Source organism: Oncorhynchus tshawytscha, linkage group LG20, assembly GCF_018296145.1.
Source record: "Oncorhynchus tshawytscha isolate Ot180627B linkage group LG20, Otsh_v2.0, whole genome shotgun sequence".
Taxonomy (NCBI): Eukaryota; Metazoa; Chordata; class Actinopteri; order Salmoniformes; family Salmonidae; genus Oncorhynchus; species Oncorhynchus tshawytscha.
The window spans coordinates 48,404,508-48,424,670 of record NC_056448.1 but is presented as its reverse complement, the minus strand read 5'-3'; the positions used below and the strand labels follow the sequence as shown (position 1 = coordinate 48,424,670).

General features: G+C 44.9%; 1 protein-coding gene and 1 long non-coding RNA gene across 2 annotated transcripts in view; one reads left to right on the top strand and one right to left on the bottom strand.

Annotated features, from left to right (window-relative positions):
- LOC121840169 (protein Hook homolog 3-like) overlaps window positions 1-9,853 on the top strand; it is an 82,472-nt gene extending 72,619 nt beyond the window's left edge. Inside the window, exons 19-20 of the mRNA XM_042302045.1 lie at window positions 3,988-4,205; window positions 8,657-9,853. Coding sequence (XP_042157979.1) covers window positions 3,988-4,134 — 147 coding nt within the window. The 3' untranslated portion in view covers window positions 4,135-4,205; window positions 8,657-9,853. The remainder of the gene's footprint in view (window positions 1-3,987; window positions 4,206-8,656) is intronic.
- Window positions 9,854-12,538: 2,685 nt separating this feature from the next.
- Window positions 12,539-15,231, bottom strand: LOC121840220. The gene is made up of 2 exons (XR_006079487.1): window positions 13,494-15,231; window positions 12,539-13,313 (listed from the first exon to the last, which is right to left on the bottom strand). It is a non-coding gene; the product is annotated as an uncharacterized LOC121840220 (long non-coding RNA).
- Window positions 15,232-20,163: the final 4,932 nt, after the last annotated feature.

Here is a 20,163-nt window from a genome sequence, read left to right as displayed (position 1 = left end):
CCCTACTGTATTACCTCACGCTGAGCAGCACTCCCCTACTGTATTACCTCACACTGAGCAGCACTCCCCTACTGTATTACCTCACACTGAGCAGCACTCCCCTACTGTATTACCTCACGCTGAGCAGCACTCCCCTACTGTATTACCTCACACTGAGCAGCACTCCACCTACTGATTTACCTCAGCACTCCCCTACTGTATTACCTCACGCTGAGCAGCACTCCCCTACTGTATTACCTCAGCACTTCCCCTACTGTATTACCTCACACTGAGCAGCACTCCCCTACTGTATTACCTCACACTGAGCAGCACTCCCCTACTGTATTACCTCAGCACTCCCCTACTGTATTACCTCACACTGAGCAGCACTCCCCTACTGTATTACCTCAGCACTCCCCTACTGTATTACCTCACACTGAGCAGCACTCCACCTACTGATTTACCTCAGCACTCCCCTACTGTATTACCTTAGCACTCCCCTACTGTATTACCTCACGCTGAGCAGCACTCCCCTACTGTATTACCTCACACTGAGCAGCACTCCCCTACTGTATTACCTCGCTGAGCAGCAGTCCCCTACTGTATTACCTCAGCACTCCCCTACTGTATTACCTCACACTGAGCAGCACTCCACCTACCGATTTACCTCAGCACTCCCCTACTGTATTACCTCACGCTGAGCAGCACTCCCCTACTGTATTACCTCAGCACTCCCCCTACTGTATTACCTCAGCACTCCCCTACTGTATTACCTCAGCACTCACCCTACTGTATTACCTCACACTCCCCTACTGTATTACCTCACACTCCCCTACTGTAGTACCTCAGCACTCCCCCTACTGTATTACCTCACACTCCCCTACTGTATTACCTCACGCTGAGCAGCACTCCCCTACTGTATTACCTCACACTGAGCAGCACTCCCCTACTGTATTACCTCATGCTGCTCCTCCCCTACTGTATTACCTCACACAGCACCTCCCCTACTGTATTACCTCATGCTGCTCCTCCCCTACTGTATTACCTCACGCTGAGCAGCACTCCCCTACTGTATTACCTCAGCACTTCCCCTACTGTATTACCTCACACTGAGCAGCACTCCCCTACTGTATTACCTCACGCTGAGCAGCACTCCCCTACTGTATTACCTCACGCTGAGCAGCACTCCCCCTACTGTATTACCTCACGCTGAGCAGCACTCCCCTACTGTATTACCTCACGCTGAGCAGCACTCCCCTACTGTATTACCTCACACTGAGCAGCACTCCCCTACTGTATTACCTCACACTGAGCAGCACTCCCCTACTGTATTACCTCACACTGAGCAGCACTCCCCTACTGTATTACCTCACACTGAGCAGCACTCCCCTACTGTATTACCTCACGCTGAGCAGCACTCCCCTACTGTATTACCTCACACTGAGCAGCACTCCCCTACTGTATTACCTCACACTGAGCAGCACTCCCCTACTGTATTACCTCACACTGAGCAGCACTCCCCTACTGTATTACCTCACACTGAGCAGCACTCCCCTACTGTATTACCTCACACTGAGCAGCACTCCCCCTACTGTATTACCTCACGCTGAGCAGCACTCCCCTACTGTATTACCTCACGCTGAGCAGCACTCCCCTACTGTATTACCTCACGCTGAGCAGCACTCCCCCTACTGTATTACCTCATGCTGCATCTCCCCCTACTGTATTACCTCACGCTGCCCCTCCCCCTACTATATTACCTCACGCTGCACCTCTCCATTCACTGAACCTTCTTCCAGCCAGGACAATAACAATAGAAACCAAACAAGATGTTCACACATCAAACGTTCTCCTTCATAGTTATAGCTACATGTGAATTGTAATAATCTAGCTAACCAGCTAGTTACACAGCCAAAAAGGACCTAAAACCAATGGTATGCAAGGTAGATGTCAATTCTTCGTGGATAGCTAGCTTCCAATTCTTTGTGGTTATCTGGCTTGCTAACAGTAGCAGCTAGCCAGTTAGCCCTATTGACTTACTATAAGCTTGCACTCTACACACACTACAGTAGGTAGGTAGCTAGCTAGCTAACAGTAGTAGCAGCTAGCCAGTTAGCCCTATTGACTTACTATGAGCTTGCTCTCTACACACACGACAGTAGGTAGGTAGCTAGCTAGCTAACAGTAGTAGCAGTAGCAGCTAGCCCTATTGACTTACTATGAGCTTGCACTCTACACACACGACAGTAGGTAGGTAGCTAACTAGCTAACAGTAGTAGCAGTAGCAGCTAGCCCTATTGACTTACTATGGAGATGAAAATAGGCAACATTTAATTCTGAAGTCAAAGTGTATTTTCTCTCGCTTCAGCTCAAATAATGGCCGCCGTTGATTTCAAGACATTTTACATTTGATTTCTTACGTGGTTGCCTCATATATTTCTGTCCATACATTTCGCTGAAGCTTGCATCGTTGCATGCTTCAAAATGTGTACAAGCGGAGTACCCATCCGAGAAGTGCCATCCGTGATCCGTTTTGCATACTAAGATTTGTACTCATGAAGCCTACCATCCCGTGCTCGGAGCACGGTAGTATATTAAGAAACACCCATCGTGTCTGCCTGCTACAACATGGTACATATTTATCCCAGACTGTATTACCACAGATGGAACAAAGAGCCAGATGTTTCACCAGATGTATAAATTATGTGAAGCATCCGTTTGACATTTCCACTCACTACCAAATATGGTGATGAGAGGAAGCCCATTGGCCGGCAATGGGAGAAGATTGATTTAGATGGATTTTCACTGACATTCGGCAAATTTTCTCATGTAACATTTAATCTCAATACAGTTTTCTGTTCCCAAAACTTCAATCTGTTATGAACAGAATGGACTAAGTTTTGTGGACTTTGCCCTTTGCCAAAGTTTCAATAAATTGAATTGTTTACAAGGTGTTCAATGGCAAATTGAGTTATTGCACACGTGCACTTCACTTCACAGAGTAGGCGTTCCATAAGAGAAATATGCAAATATATGCTAGAATGCGCCAATAGGATCTCCCTAGTTCGTGCTTGGCTCTGCCCTCCTCCTTGCTTGTTCTGCCCACTATGATTACTTTGCTCCCATTAGAAACGACAGGCTGTGGTCTGTCTTGGGTTAGTTATAAAAAATACAAATAAATTAGAATATGTTGTTACTCCTGTCAAACACTAGAGGGCGCTGTAGGATTTCCTCTGCCACTTTCATTATTATTTTTAACAGGCAAGTCAGTTAAGAACAAATACTTATTTTCAATGACGGCCTAGGAACAGTGGGTTAACTGCCTGTTCAGTGGCAGAACGACAGATTTCTACCTTGTCAGCTCAGGATTCGATCCAGCAACCTTTCGGTTACTGGCCCAACGCTCTAACCACTAGGACACCTGCCTCCCCCCTCTAACCACTAGGATACCTGCCTCCCCCCTCTAACCACTAGGATACCTGTCGCCTCCCCCCTCTAACCACTAGGATACCTGTCGCCTCTACACTCTATCCACTAGGATACCTGTTGCCTCTACACTCTATCCACTAGGATACCTGTCGCCTCTACACTCTAACCACTAGGATACCTGTCGCCTCTACACTCTAACCACTAGGATACCTGTCGCCTCTACACTCTAACCACTAGGATACCTGCCTCCCCCTCTAACCACTAGGCTACCTGCCTCCTCTACACTCTAACCACTAGGATACCTGCCTCCCCCTCTAACCACTAGGCTACCTGCCTCCTCTACACTCTAACCACTAGGATACCTGTCGCCTCTACACTCTAACCACTAGGATACCTGCCTCCCGAAATGAAAACTCCATGTATATAAAAAGCAAAGTATAGTGTTGCTTGCTTCAGTGTTTTGAGTCAAAAATTTGAAGAAAACTCACATAGCAGACACAGGGGATTTAACCAACATCTTTAATGAATATGTGTCTTAATGAATTCACCATGTCTGCCCCCCCCCTCCCCTCCCCTCAGGGCATGGCTCTCCAGAAGAAGGCAGCAGAGGACCGTCTGGCCAGTACGGGTTCCGGACAGTCCTTCCTGGCCCGCCAGAGACAGGCTACCAGCACACGCCGCTCCTACCCCGGATACCCGGGACCCCAGTCCGCCACCGCCAGGTAGACAGGGTGCCGTGACTCTTCATCCCGACCTTTGACCTCCGACCCTTCCAGGCCAGGTACCACCACGGCCAGGTAGACATGGCACCCCGACCCCTACCTGAACCTTTTTTTCCCCCCGACCCCTGCAGGTGTCCATTAGGACACACAGTCCAGTTGTATGGGTGTCGGCTGAGCTAAGTCATCCCGTGTTCACTGGACCGGTTCAGGATAAATCCTCTGATGCTCCTTTGTTCTCTGTCCTCCTCCACAGTCCTTCAGTCTCCCTTTTAAATCTGGTTACCTGGATTTATTATCAATAATTATTATGCACATTTCTGTAAAACGATGTTACCTGTTCATCTTCTTCTGTTTGGAATCGTCCTATCTAATAACTTGTTGTTTCTATGTAACACAAGAGATGCAATGTTGTTGTTGTTCTATTTGAACCCTTATGAAAAGAAAAACAGAGAATATTTTCATATCTATTGCTTGAATGCGCTTTAGTTTTGGAGAGGGTATATCCACTATGTATAGGGCTAGTGACCAGTTGATATCTTTAAACCCAGTACAGTACATAGTATGTGTTAAGTGTGTTCAGTCTCTTAGGCAGTCTTTGTTTTAGGTGCAGTCTGTTTTAGACAGTCTTTGTTTTAGGTGCAGTCTGTTTTAGACAGTCTTTGTTTTAGGTGCAGTCTGTTTTAGACAGTCTTTGTTTTAGGTGCAGTCTGTTTTAGACAGTCTTTGTTTTAGGTGCAGTCTGTTTTAGGCAGTCTTTGTTTTAGGTGCAGTCTGTAGTTGGCCTCCACTAAACTGGGACCTAGCAGTAAAGTAGGAATTATACACATACTGCATTTACAGAACAGAACAAAGATTCATATTGATCAAGTGTTTCTCCTGAAATGAAGGGAAACCTCTTCCCCACTATACTCCTGTTCCCAAATCAACCAGTAGTCATTATCGATTATTTATGAATCAATAGTTTATTGATTGATTATTGTGAACGAGTGAGTGTCTCTCCCTATTATCCTGTGTTGCATGAGGAAATACCAAACTGTCCTCTTTTTGTCCTCTAGATCCACACGAGTAACTAACAGGATGCACAGCTGTAACTGTCCCATATGAACCTGTCTGCATGCTAACAGTCCATAACCACTATCTATGCACTGGACCTAGTCAACAGTGGCTATGATGTTGTATGTATAGCAAAAATCCATTTGAAGTGGTCTGCAATACAAATGTAAAATAACCACTGCTGCCACACAAGGAGGTATATTATACACTTTACAGGGAGGAGATTTAAAAACTTTACCGGGAGGAGGTTTCTAAACTTTACCGGGAGGTGGTTTCTAAACTTTACCGGGAGGTGGTTTCTAAACTTTACCGGGAGGTGGTTTCTAAACTTTACCGGGAGGTGGTTTCTAAACTTTACCGGGAGGTGGTTTCTAAACTTTACCGGGAGGTGGTTTCTAAACTTTACCGGGAGGTGGTTTAAAAACTTTACCGGGAGGAGGTTTCTAAACTTTACCGGGAGGTGGTTTCTAAACTTTACCGGGAGGTGGTTTCTAAACTTTACCGGGAGGAGGTTTCTAAACTTTACAGCGAGGAGGTTTCTAAACTTTACAGTGAGGAGGTTTCTAAGCTTTACAGTGAGGAGGTTTCTAAACTTTACAGGGGAGGTTTGTAAACTTTACAGTGGGTGGTTTCTAAACTTTACAGGGAGGTAGTTTATAAACTTTACAGGGAGGAGGTTTGTAAACTTTACAGGGAGGAGGTTTATAAACTTTACAGGAAGGTGGTTTATAAACTTTATCGGGAGGTGGTTTATAAACTTTACAGGGAGGAGGTTTGTAAACTTTACAGGGAGGTCGATTCTAAACTTTACCGGGAGGTGGTTTATAAACTTTACAGGGAGGAGGATTATAAACTATACAGTGAGGTGGATTATAAACTTTACAGTGAGGTGGATTATAAACTTTACAGGGAGGTGGATTATAAACTTTACAGGGAGGTGGATTATAAACTTTACAGGGAGGTGGATTATAAACTTTACAGGGAGGTGGATTATAAACTTTACAGGGAGGTGGATTATAAACTATACAGGGAGGTGGATTATAAACTATACAGGGAGGTGGATTATAAACTATACAGGGAGGTGGATTATAAACTATACAGGGAGGTGGATTATAAACTTTACAGGGAGGTGGATTATAAACTATACAGGGAGGTGGATTATAAACTTTACAGGGAGGTGGATTATAAACTATACAGGGAGGTGGATTATAAACTATATAGGGAGGTGGATTATAAACTATACAGGGAGGTGGATTATAAACTTTACAGTGAGGTGGATTATAAACTTTACAGTGAGGTGGATTATAAACTTTACAGGGAGGTGGATTATAAACTATATAGGGAGGAGGGTTATAAACTTTACAGGGAGGACGATTATAAACTTTACAGGGAGGAGGTTTATAAACTTTACAGGGAAGATGATTATAAACTTCACAGGGAGGTGGTTATAAACTTTGGTATCTCTCCAGGAACAGGGTTGGAGAGCCCTGGACTAGATAGATGTAAACCTACAGGAGGGTATCTCTCCAGGAACAGGGTTGGAGAGCCCTGTTCTAGATAGATGTAAACCTACAGGATGGTATCTCTCCAGGAACAGGGTTGGAGAGCCAATGGTCTAGATAGATGTAAACCTACAGGATGGTATCTCTGCAGGAACAGGGTTGGAGAGCCCTGGACTAGATAGATGTAAACCTACAGGAGGGTATCTCTCCAGGAACAGGGTTGGAGAGCCCTGTTCTAGATAGATGTAAACCTACAGGATGGTATCTCTCCAGGAACAGGGTTGGAGAGCCCTGGACTAGATAGATGTAAACCTACAGGATGGTATCTCTCCAGGAACAGGGTTGGAGAGCCCTGGACTAGATAGATGTAAACCTACAGGATGGTATCTCTCCAGGAACAGGGTTGGAGAGCCCTGGACTAGATAGATGTAAACCTACAGGATGGTATCTCTCCAGGAACAGGGTTGGAGAGCCCTGGACTAGATAGATGTAAACCTACAGGATGGTATCTCTCCAGGAACAGGGTTGGAGAGCCCTGTTCTAGATAGATGTAAACCTAGAGGAGGTTATCTCTCCAGGAACAGGGTTGGAGAGCCCTGGACTAGATAGATGTAAACCTAGAGGAGGGTATCTTTCCAGGAACAGGGTTGGAGAACCCTGGACTAGATAGATGTAAACCTACAGGATGGTATCTCTCCAGGAACAGGGTTGGAGAGCCCTGGACTAGATAGATGTAAACCTACAGGATGGTATCTCTCCAGGAACAGGGTTGGAGAGCCCTGGACTAGATAGATGTAAACCTACAGGATGGTATCTCTCCAGGAACAGGGTTGGAGAGCCCTGTTCTAGATAGATGTAAACCTAGAGGAGGTTATCTCTCCAGGAACAGGGTTGGAGAGCCCTGGACTAGATAGATGTAAACCTACAGGATGGTATCTCTCCAGGAACAGGGTTGGAGAGCCCTGGACTAGATAGATGTAAACCTACAGGATGGTATCTCTCCAGGAACAGGGTTGGAGAGCCCTGGACTAGATAGATGTAAACCTACAGGATGGTATCTCTCCAGGAACAGGGTTGGAGAGCCCTGTTCTAGATAGATGTAAACCTAGAGGAGGTTATCTCTCCAGGAACAGGGTTGGAGAGCCCTGGACTAGATAGATGTAAACCTAGAGGATGGTATCTCTCCAGGAACAGGGTTGGAGAGCCCTGGACTAGATAGATGTAAACCTAGAGGAGGGTATCTCTCCAGGAACAGGGTTGGAGAGCCCTGGACTAGATAGATGTAAACCTAGAGGAGGGTATCTCTCCAGGAACAGGGTTGGAGAGCCCTGGACTAGATAGATGTAAACCTACAGGATGGTATCTCTCCAGGAACAGGGTTGGAGAGCCCTGTTCTAGATAGATGTAAACCTAGAGGAGGTTATCTCTCCAGGAACAGGGTTGGAGAGCCCATGGTCTAGATAGATGTAAACCTACAGGAGGGTATCTCTCCAGGAACAGGGTTGGAGAGCCCTGGACTAGATAGATGTAAACCTACAGGATGGTATCTCTGCAGGAACAGGGTTGGAGAGCCCTGGACTAGATAGATGTAAACCTACAGGAGGGTATCTCTCCAGGAACAGGGTTGGAGAGCCCTGAACTAGATAGATGTAAACCTACAGGGCGGCAACATGACTGTTTAGTGGTTTCTAGTGGCACATCAAATGTGTCTATATTCTGGTGAAAGATCTGTGGTAGTTGAGAACTGTTCATGGCTTTGAACCCCTCCTTCATTCACCCTCTATCAGACCGTTTTGATCATGATCTGCTGTATCATTATAACCAAACCTCTTACTGGTTGTTGTTGTCTCTCTCTCTCTCTCTCTCTCGCCTCCTCTCTCTCTCTCTCTCTCGACTCCTCTCTTTTCCCTCCTCTCTCTCTCTCCCTCCTTCTCTCTCTCCCTCCTCTTCTCTTTTCCCTCCTCTCCACAGTGATGACATTACATGACCAGCGCAGGCAGGGGTGATGGGCGGGTGCATGACCATGGCTTAATAATGAGTCGAGCTGAAAATAACCCTTCATCAATTCAACACTAACCCTCAACTCTAACGGAGGACGGGCCGGGCGGGCGGGCCCAGATTATGCCCAGGACTGGGGGGGGTAAGGGCTCTCTACAGACCGAGACGGCGCCGCCCTCTCAGAGGCCACCCTAACCTACCGCCCCCCTCCTCCTCCTCCTTCCTTCACAGACCTGCATCTGCTTGCGAACCTCTATCGTCATGACATACTCTGAGACAACAACAGTCGTCTCTGGTGGGGTAACGGGGAGAGCTGGAGCTAGGGCTGGGGATAAACAAAACAAAAACATTTGAAAGATTCTTCATGCTGTGTCCAAGGTCAAAGAAACCTCTTGTTCTAAATGTGTGGTGCAAAGCGAGGACTACATGGAAGACAGTGTTATTCTTAGTGACCGGATGGTTTTCTGTAGACTTTGACAATGACGATGATCAAGCGACTAGCAACACTGTACTGTAAACCTGGTGTGTATCTGTTGGGTGTTCCACCCACTTCTCTCTCTTTGTGTTTCACTGGGTCTGAGAGGAAAAGAGCAATATCATCATTTATTTCACATGATCCTCTAATCAAATGTGTATATACTGAGTGTACAAAACATTAGACTCTGGACTCTACAAGGTGTCGAAGCCGTTCCACAGGGATGCTGGTCCATGTTAACTCCAATACTTCCCACTGTTGTTCCAAGTTGGCTGGATGTCTTTTGGGTGGTGAACCATTCTTGATCCACACGGGAAACTGTTGAGAGTGAAAAACCCAGCAGGGTTAAAGTTCACGACTCAAACCGGTGCGTCTGGCACCTACTAATGTTCAAAGGAACTTCAATATTTTGTCTCGTCCATTTCACCCTCTGAATGGCACACATACACAATACATGTCTCAATTGTCTCAAGGCTTAAAAATCCTTCTGTAACCTGTCTCCTCCCCTTCATCTACCCGGTGTCCCATGTCTAAATCAGGCCCTGGTGTCCCATGTCTAAATCAGGCCCTGGTGTCCCATGTCAAAATCAGGCCCTGGTGTCCCATGTCTAAATCAGACCCTGGTGTCCCATGTCTAAATCAGACCCCGGTGTCCCATGTCTAAATCAGACCCCGGTGTCCCATGTCTAAATCAGGCCCCGGTGTCCCATGTCTAAGGCCCTGGTGTCCCATCAGGCCCCGGTGTCCCATGTCTAAACCAGGCCCCGGTGTCCCATGTCTAAATCAGGCCCTGGTGTCCCATGTCTAAACCAGACCCTGGTGTCCCATGTCTAAACCAGGCACCGGTGTCCCATGTCTAAATCAGGCCCTGGTGTCCCATGTCAAAATCAGACCCTGGTGTCCCATGTCTAAATCAGGCCCTGGTGTCCCATGTCTAAATCAGACCCTGGTGTCCCATGTCTAAATCAGACCCTGGTGTCCCATGTCTAAATCAGACCCTGGTGTCCCATGTCAAAATCAGGCCCTGGTGTCCCATGTCTAAACCAGACCCTGGTGTCCCATGTCTAAATCAGGCCCTGGTGTCCCATGTCTAAATCAGACCTGGATTCAAACTGTTCCAGAGTTGAGTTGGGGGGCTCTATGTCACGGAAAGAGCAGGTGTTCTTAATGTTTTCTACACTCAGTCTAGATGTTCAGTTTCCATGTATTTCCGTTTAAGTGTTCTGATGACTTCTCTATGTAAGGAGTGCTCTGCTTCTTTATTTCACTGATAATAACCTCGATGTGTTTCTCTCTCTTTAAATTGGTAGAAGAGATCACATGCTTCTATCTAGCCTTTATGACTTTGATATGTATTCCTGTTTTTATTCGCCTTACATATGCAGTATTGACTTAGATTCATGCATACATATGCAGTATTGACTTAGATTCATACATTTCCTACATTGTATAAAATGTGTAAAACCTTTCTCTAACCTTTTTATAAAACAAGTAGGCTTGTTGATAGGATGCCATGGCAGAGCCTTTTTGAAAAAATACAGCAAGATGGCCGACGCAGTAAGACTGCCCTGTCCCGGGTCGTGGTTCATTAGCAGATGGCGGACGCAGTAAGACTGCCCTGTCCCGGGTCGTGGTTCATTAGCAGATGGCGGACGCAGTAAGACTGCCCTGTCCCGGGTCGTGGTTCATTAGCAGATGGCCGACGCAGTAAGACTGCCCTGTCCCGGGTCGTGGTTCATTAGCAGATGGCGGACGCAGTAAGACTGCCCTGTCCCGGGTCGTGGTTCATTAGCAGATGGCCGACGCAGTAAGACTGCCCTGTCCCGGGTCGTGGTTCATTAGCAGATGGCCCACGCAGTAAGACTGCCCTGTCCCGGGTCGTAGTTCATTAGCAGATGGCTCACGCAGTAAGACTGCCCTGTCCCGGGTCGTGGTTCATTAGCAGATGGCTCACGCAGTAAGACTGCCCTGTCCCGGGTCGTGGTTCATTAGCAGATGGCCCACGTAGTAAGACTGCCCTGTCCCGGGTCGTGGTTCATTAGCAGATGGCCCACGTAGTAAGACTGCCCTGTCCCGGGTCATGTTCATTAGGCACCAAACGTTAGAAAACGGACTGAAATGGGGATGTTCTACCTCCACCTGTCCAGTATAAAACATTCATTTTAGTACGAGAACAAACACACGTTTTCATTTTTTATTGAACCTTTATTGAACTAAGCAAGAACAATTCTTATTTACAATGACGGCCTACCCTGTTCAAACCTTCCCCTAGCCCGGACGACACTGGGCCCGGGATCGAACCCGGGTCTGTAGCGATGCCTCTAGACCCGCTGCGTCACTAATGGACCACTAACCAATGGACAGACGGGTAGAAGTCAAAGAGGATCTTTCCTATCATGTTATATCATGAACATGTTGAAAGTGCTTTCGCCTCGAGTGTAAAAACCAAACCGGTGTGAGTAAGACTAGACTTATTGACTTGTTGCTGATACTGTGTTTTTTTCAGTTTATAATAAAAGGATGTGTCCATATTATTATGTAACTGATGAACTTTGTATGGCTGTTACTACTTGTGTTAAATACTAGTCTCCTGACATGTGGTGATATGATTGGTAGGGCAACGTGTCTCTACTTGTGTTAAATACTAGTCTCCTGACATGTGGTGATATGATTGGTAGGGCAACGTGTTACTACTTGTGTCCCAGATCGGTTGGTCTCCTGGCATGGTCCCAGATCAGTTAGTCTCCTGGCCTGGTCCCAAATCGGTTAGTCTCCTGGCCTGGTCCCAGATCGGTTAGTCTCCTGGCCTGGTCCCAGATCGGTTAGTCTCCTGGCCTGGTCCCAGATCGGTTAGTCTCCTGGCCTGGTCCCAGATCGGTTGGTCTCCTGGCCTGGTCCCAGATCGGTTAGTCTGGCCTGGTCCCAGATGGTTAGTCTCCTGGCCTGGTCCCAGATCGGTTAGTCTCCTGGCCTGGTCCCAGATCGGTCCCAGAGATCGGTTAGTCTCCTGGCCTGGTCCCAGATCTTCTCCTGGCCTGGTCCCAGATCGGTTAGTCTCCTGGCCTGGTCCCAGATTGGTTAGTCTCCTGGCCTGGTCCCAGATTGGTTAGTCTTCTGGCCTGGTCCCAGATCTTAGTCTCCTGGCCTGGTCCCAGATCGGTTAGTCTCCTGGCCTGGTCCCAGATCAGTGTGTGCTGTCTTGACAAGTGATCTGGGACCAGGCCAGTGTTCTACACAGGACAATAAACCTCTAGCATAGTTACACCAGACTGAATGTTTCAAACAATTGTGAGCGTAGCGTTCAATCTGGTTTTCCTAGAGGCTAAAAAAACCTCTAGGAGAAAATACAGTTTAAAGAACTGAGGCTTTTCAGTCAGAACTTAATCGCCAGGTTTTATGGTTGCTGTATTTTTTATTCATAGGAAAGACTTATTTTACATTAAAAAATAAAGTAGCAAAAAACCTTTCCATTTGCCAAGTTTTATATTGCTGCTTGTATAATATGTACACACTGTATGGGACTAACAAACAGTGGAGGAGGACATTAGTGGTCATAGTTACCTGTCCATTTGAAACTTGTTGATAAAATGTGCTTCCTACGCTCTGACATGTACAGCTGTTAACCAAGTTGTAATAAAGCTTGTATAAAACACCGCCTGTTTCTCTGAGTCTTTTTGTCTACAAAGGCACAGTCACGTTTCCTAGACATTTCTTCAAAAATGTTGTAGGACAAACAAACAAAAAAGTGTTCTGACCTTTCAGTGAGCGGTTTTCCTTTTTTTCTCTCCCTGCCTTAACATTCTCACAAATCTATACCCTGAAGAGTTGGGCTCCATCTAGATAAGAAACACACTACCATCTAGATAAGTAACACACTACCATCTAGATAAGTAACACAATATCATCTAGATAAGTAACACACTATCATCTAGATAAGTAACACACTATCATCTAGATAAGAAACACACTATCATCTAGATAAGTAACACAATATCATCTAGATAAGTAACACAATATCATCTAGATAAGTAACACAATATCATCTAGATAAGTAACACAATATCATCTAGATAAGTAACACACTACCATCTAGATAAGTAACACACTACCATCTAGATAAGTAACACAATATCATCTAGATAAGTAACACAATATCTAGATAAGTAACACACTATCATCTAGATAAAACAATATCATCTAGATAAGTAACACAATATCATCTAGATAAGTAACACACTACCATCTAGATAAGTAACACACTACCATCTAGATAACACAATATCATCTAGATAAACACAATATAACACAATATCATCTAGATAAGTAACACACTACCATCTAGATAAGTAACACAATATCATCTAGATAAGTAACACACTATCATCTAGATAAGTAACACACTATCATCTAGATAAGAAACACACTATCATCTAGATAAGTAACACAATATCATCTAGATAAGTAACACAATATCATCTAGATAAGTAACACACTACCATCTAGATAAGTAACACAATATCATCTAGATAAGTAACACACTATCATCTAGATAAGTAACACACTATCATCTAGATAAGTAACACAATATCATCTAGATAAGTAACACAATATCATCTAGATAAGTAACACAATATCATCTAGATAAGTAACACACTCATCTAGATAAGTAACACACTATCATCTAGATAAGTAACACACTATCATCTAGATAAGAAACACACTATCATCTAGATAAGTAACACAATATCATCTAGATAAGAAACACACTATCATCTAGATAAGTAACACAATATCATCTAGATAAGTAACACACTACCATCTAGATAAGTAACACAATATCATCTAGATAAGTAACACAATATCATCTAGATAAGTAACACACTACCATCTAGATAAGTAACACAATATCATCTAGATAAGTAACACAATATCATCTAGATAAGTAACACACTATCATCTAGATAAGTAACACAATATCATCTAGATAAGTAACACAATATCATCTAGATAAGTAACACAATATCATCTAGATAAGTAACACAATATCATCTAGATAAGTAACACAATATCATCTAGATAAGTAACACACTATCATCTAGATAAGTAACACAATATCATCTAGATAAGTAACACAATATCATCTAGATAAGAAACACACTATCATCTAGATAAGAAACACACTATCATCTAGATAAGTAACACACTATCATCTAGATAAGTAACACACTATCATCTAGATAAGTAACACACTATCATCTAGATAAGTAACACACTATCATCTAGATAAGTAACACAATATCATCTAGATAAGTAACACAATATCATCTAGATAAGTAACACACTACCATCTAGATAAGTAACACACTATCATCTAGTTAAGAAACACACTATCATCTAGATAAGTAACACACTACCATCTAGATAAGTAACACACTATCATCTAGATAAGTAACACAGACAGGAAGTTACAATTGAAGAATAACATGCCGTGTGAAACCGCTTGTTGGCTTTCTAGAAATCCTATGAAAGAGTTCTTGGTTGTTTAACACATGCGAAGACAATTCACCTTTTTCCTATGAATTTAAGGAGTAGGATGTGTGACCATCTAACAAATGAACATATAGAAAGGTTGAATGTATAGTTTGGGGTTTTGGATATAGTGAGTGATTCATCTATTAGCCTGACTACCAACATTAACGTTTAAACATAATGATTTATGGTGTCAGTAACTATCCCTCTTCAACTCTACTGCTACAAAGACCAGAGGATTTAGGAAAATAAAGAAGCGCTGTGTTTGATCCAGAGCAGATGGCTCTCTACAAATCATGCCGGTTCTGGACCCTGTCGGACATTAGAGAGGGAATGGGTGCAGGTGTGCTGTGTGATCGCCTCCGCCCATCTCCCTCTCCCCCTGCTCTGCTCTCCGTCCTCCCCACTGCCTTGCCTCCCCCTCTCCCCCTGCTCTGCTCTCTGTCCTCCCCACTGCCTTGCCTCCCCCTGCCCTACTGGCCGGCTATGCTTTATAAGACCTCCTCTCCCCTCCCTCCCTCCCTCCCTCCGCGCCATACTCCACTCCCCCTTCTTCTCCTTTCTCTGTCGGCCCATGCTTGATCGTTCCTTTGAAGAGCAGTGAAGGCAGCAGCAGCTGTTCATCAAGGTGAGACACACAGAGAGAGAGAGAGAGAGAGAGGTCTGTGAGACAATATGAGAGAGAGAGAGTCTGTCTGTGAGACATTATGAGAGAGAGAGAGAGAGATCTGTCTGTGAGACATTATGAGAGAGAGAGAGAGAGAGATCTGTCTGTGAGACATTATGAGAGAGAGAGAGAGAGGTCTGTCTGTGAGACATTATGAGAGAGAGAGAGGTCTGTCTGTGAGACATTATGAGAGAGAGAGAGAGTCTGTCTGTGAGACATTATGAGAGAGAGAGGTCTGTCTGTGAGACATTATGAGAGAGAGAGAGGTCTGTCTGTGAGACATTATGAGAGAGAGAGAGAGGTCTGTCTGTGAGACAATATGAGAGAGAGAGAGAGTCTGTCTGTGAGACATTATGAGAGAGAGAGAGAGAGAGAGAGAGATCTGTCTGTGAGACATTATGAGAGAGAGAGAGAGAGAGAGATCTGTCTGTGAGACATGAGAGAGAGAGAGAGAGGTCTGTCTGTGAGACATTATGAGAGAGAGAGAGAGAGGTCTGTCTGTGAGACATTATGAGAGAGAGAGAGAGAGAGGGTCTGTCTGTGAGACATTATGAGAGAGAGAGGTCTGTCTGTGAGACATTATGAGAGAGAGAGAGGTCTGTCTGTGAGACATTATGAGAGAGAGAGAGAGAGGTCTGTCTGTGAGACATTATGAGAGAGAGAGAGGTCTGTCTGTGAGACATTATGAGAGAGAGAGTCTGTCTGTGAGACATTATGAGAGAGAGAGAGGTCTGTCTGTGAGACATTATGAGAGAGAGAGAGATCTGTGAGACACATTATGAGAGAGAGAGAGGTCTGTCTGTGAGACATTATGAGAGAGAGGTCTGTCTATGAGACATTATGAGAGAGAGAGAGGTCTGTCTATGAGACATTATGAGAGAGAGAGAGGTCTGTGAGACACATTATGAGAGAGAGATCTGTCTGTGAGACACATTATGAGAGAGAGATCTGTCTGTGAGACACATTATGAGAGAGAGAGAGATCTGTGAGACACATTATGAGAGAGAGATCTGTCTGTGAGACACATTATGAGAGACTGATCTGTCTGTGAGACACACTATGAGAGAGAGATCTGTCTGTGAGACACACTATGAGAGAGAGGTCTGTCTGTGAGACACATTGTGAGAGAGAGGTCTGTCTGTGAGACACATTATGAGAGTGAGAGATCTGTCTGTGAGACACATTATGAGAGAGAGAGATCTGTCTGTGAGACACATGAGAGAGATAGATCTGTCGGTGAGACATATTATGAGAGAGAGAGTCTGTCTATGAGACATTATGAGAGAGAGAGAGGTCTGTGAGACACATTATGAGAGAGAGATCTGTCTGTGAGACACATTATGAGAGAGAGAGAGATCTGTCTGTGAGACACACTATGAGAGAGAGAGAGAGGTCTGTCTGTGAGACACATTATGAGAGAGAGAGAGATCTGTCTGTGAGACACATTATGAGAGAGAGACTGCCCTGTCAGAGAGAGAGAGAGAGAGAGACAGAGAGAGAGAGGAGAGACAGAGAGAGAGAGAGACAGAGAGAGAGAGAGAGAGAGACAGAGAGAGAGAGTAGAGAGAGAGAGCACACATACCTCAGCATAAACATCAGCACCACAGGTAACTTCCCCAAAGCTGTGAACGATCGGAGACAGAAGAAGAGCTTTCTACACCATCAAAAGGAACATAACATTTGACATCCCAATTAGGATCTGGCTAAAACAACTTGAATCAGTTATTGAACCCATTGCCCTTTATGATAGGTCTGGGGTCTGCTCACTGACCAAGACTTCACAAAATGGAACAAACACCAAATTGAGACTGACAAAACATCCCCCGTGTACAACGTAAAACACCAAATAATGCACACAGAGCAGAAATAGGCCGACACCCACTAATGATCAAAATCCAGAAAATAGACACAAAAAGGAAGCGATTCCCAAACCTTCCATAACAGAGCCATCACCTACAGAGAGATTAACCTGGAGAAGAGTCCCCTAAGCAAGCTGGTCCTGGGGCTCTGTTCACAAACACACCCTACAGAGCCATCACCTACAGAGAGATGAACCTGGAGAAGAGTCCCCTAAGCAAGCTGGTCCTGGGGCTCTGTTCACAAACACACCCTACAGAGCCATCACCTACAGAGAGATGAACCTGGAGAAGAGTTCCCTAAGCAAGCTGGTCCTGGGGCTCTGTTCACAAACACACCCTACAGAGCCATCACCTACAGAGAGATGAACCTGGAGAAGAGTCCCCTAAGCAAGCTGGTCCTGGGGCTCTGTTCACAAACACACCCTACAGAGCCATCACCTACAGAGAGATGAACCTGGAAAAGAGTCCCCTAAGCAAGCTGGTCCTGGGGCTCTGTTCACAAACACACCCTACAGAGCCATCACCTACAGAGAGATGAACCTGGAAAAGAGTCCCCTAAGCAAGCTGGTCCTGGGGCTCTGTTGGGTGTGTTTGTGTTCAGAGCCCCAGGACCATATCATATATCATTGGTTAATTCTCAAATATTAAAATGGCAAAGAACAGCATACAAACAAATGGATAGCATACGATCATAGATTCATTTAACTACACAAGCTTACAAACAATTACAATGGCAAAGTCCCTAATCACAAGAATGGCTTCAGATCAAAGTCTACGTTGAGACCGAAGGGCGCAAGGGTCTTTAAGTTAAAGATCCAGGCAGCCTCTCGTTTTAACAATAAATTATCAAGGTCACCCCGTCTCTTAGGGAGGGTGACATGTTCGATGCCAATATAACGCAGAGACGACATCGAGTGGCCTGCCTCCAAGAAGTGGGCCGCAACTGGATAAGTAAAGTTTTTACACCTAATGGTGCTACGATGCTCTGAGATACGTACTTTTAATTCACGCTTTGTTTTACCTACATAATTTTTACCACAAGGACAAGTTATAAGATAAATAACTGCCTTAGTGGAGCACGTAATAACACCTTTTATTGGGATCGATTTCCCTGTTTGGGGGTGTTTGAAGGATCTACATTTATAAGTGCCATTGCATTGAGCACAGCCATTACACTTGTAGTTTCCATCCAGTAGGGGCGCAAATAGACGTTGTTCAGGAATATCTTGGGGTGGTAAATCAGTGTACCAATTGGTCTCTGCCCCGCGAGAATGCGACCAAGGGAAGGTCCGAAACACATTACCGAGACTATCATCGGATTTTAGGATGTGTTTGTGAACAATTCCCTTAATTTGTTCAGAGAGCTTTGAATAGCGGGTAGTTAGAACACAACAATGCGTCTTTTTCCGAGACTGACCCTGAAAAAGGTCATGTCTCGTTTTGTTTTGAATTCTCTCAATGGCAATATTAATCTGATCATTCTGTAGGGCAAACTATTATATATATATATATATTAATCTGATCATTCTTTGCGTCTCAGCCATATTTCTGTCCAAATCTGATTGTTTTTTGCTAATTCGTTTGATTGGACAGAATTGTCTGTAGGGCAAACTATTTCTCAAAGGAAGTGGGTGACAACTGTCAGCCCTCAACAAACTGTTACGATCAGTAGGCTTCCTGTAAAGATCAGGGTATGGAACATTATCTTCACACAAGATCAGAAGATCAAGAAAACTGCTTTTTGGGACTCAACCTAAGGGGAACAAACTAGGAGTGAACTTTAATTTCTCTCAGTATCCATGAACGAGGAGGACAAACCATATCGTATCGTCCACTACTACCACAATACAATGATATTACAATATCACAGGCCTGACGGATTACCAGGAATTGTACTGAGCATGTGCAGCATGTGCTGACGAACTGGTAAGTGTCTTCAATGACCTCTCCCTATGCGTAGTCCCTTTAACTCTACCTACCTGTACATATTACCTCAATTACCCTGACTAACTGGTGCCCCCGCACATTGACTCTGTACCGGTACCCCCTGTATATAACCACCACATTGACTTTGTACCGGTACCCCCTGTATATAGTCTCCACATTGACTCTGTACCGTAACACCCTGTATATAGCCTCCACATTGACTCTGTACCAGTACCACCCTGTATATAGCCTCCACATTGACTCTGTACCAGTACCACCCTGTATATAGCCTCCACATTGACTCTGTACCGGTACCCCTGTATATAGCCTCCACATTGACTCTGTACCGTAACACCCTGTATATAGCCTCCACATTGACTCTGTACCAGTACCACCCTGTATATAGCCTCCACACTGACTCTGTACCAGTACCACCCTGTATATAGCCTCCACATTGACTCTGTACCAGTACCACCCTGTATATAGCCTCCACATTGACTCTGTACCAGTACCACCCTGTATATAGCCTCCACATTGACTCTGTACCAGTACCACCCTGTATATAGCCTCCACACTGACTCTGTACCAGTACCACCCTGTATATAGCCTCCACACTGACTCTGTGGCCGGAACCACCCTGTATATAGCCTCCACATTGACTCTGTACCAGTACCCCTGTATATAGCCTCCACATTGACTCTGTACCGGTACCCCCTGTATATAGCCTCCACATTGACTCTGTACCAGTACCCCTGTATATAGCCTCCACATTGACTCTGTACCGGTACCCCTGTATATAGCCTCCACATTGACTCTGTACCGGTACCCCCTGTATATAGCCTCCACATTGACTCTGTACCGGTACCCCCTGTATATAGACTCCACATTGACTCTGTACCGGTACCCCTGTATATAGCCTCCACATTGACTCTGTACCGGTACCCCTGTATATAGACTCCACATTGACTCTGTACCGGTACCCCTGTATATAGCCTCCACATTGACTCTGTACCGGTACCCCTGT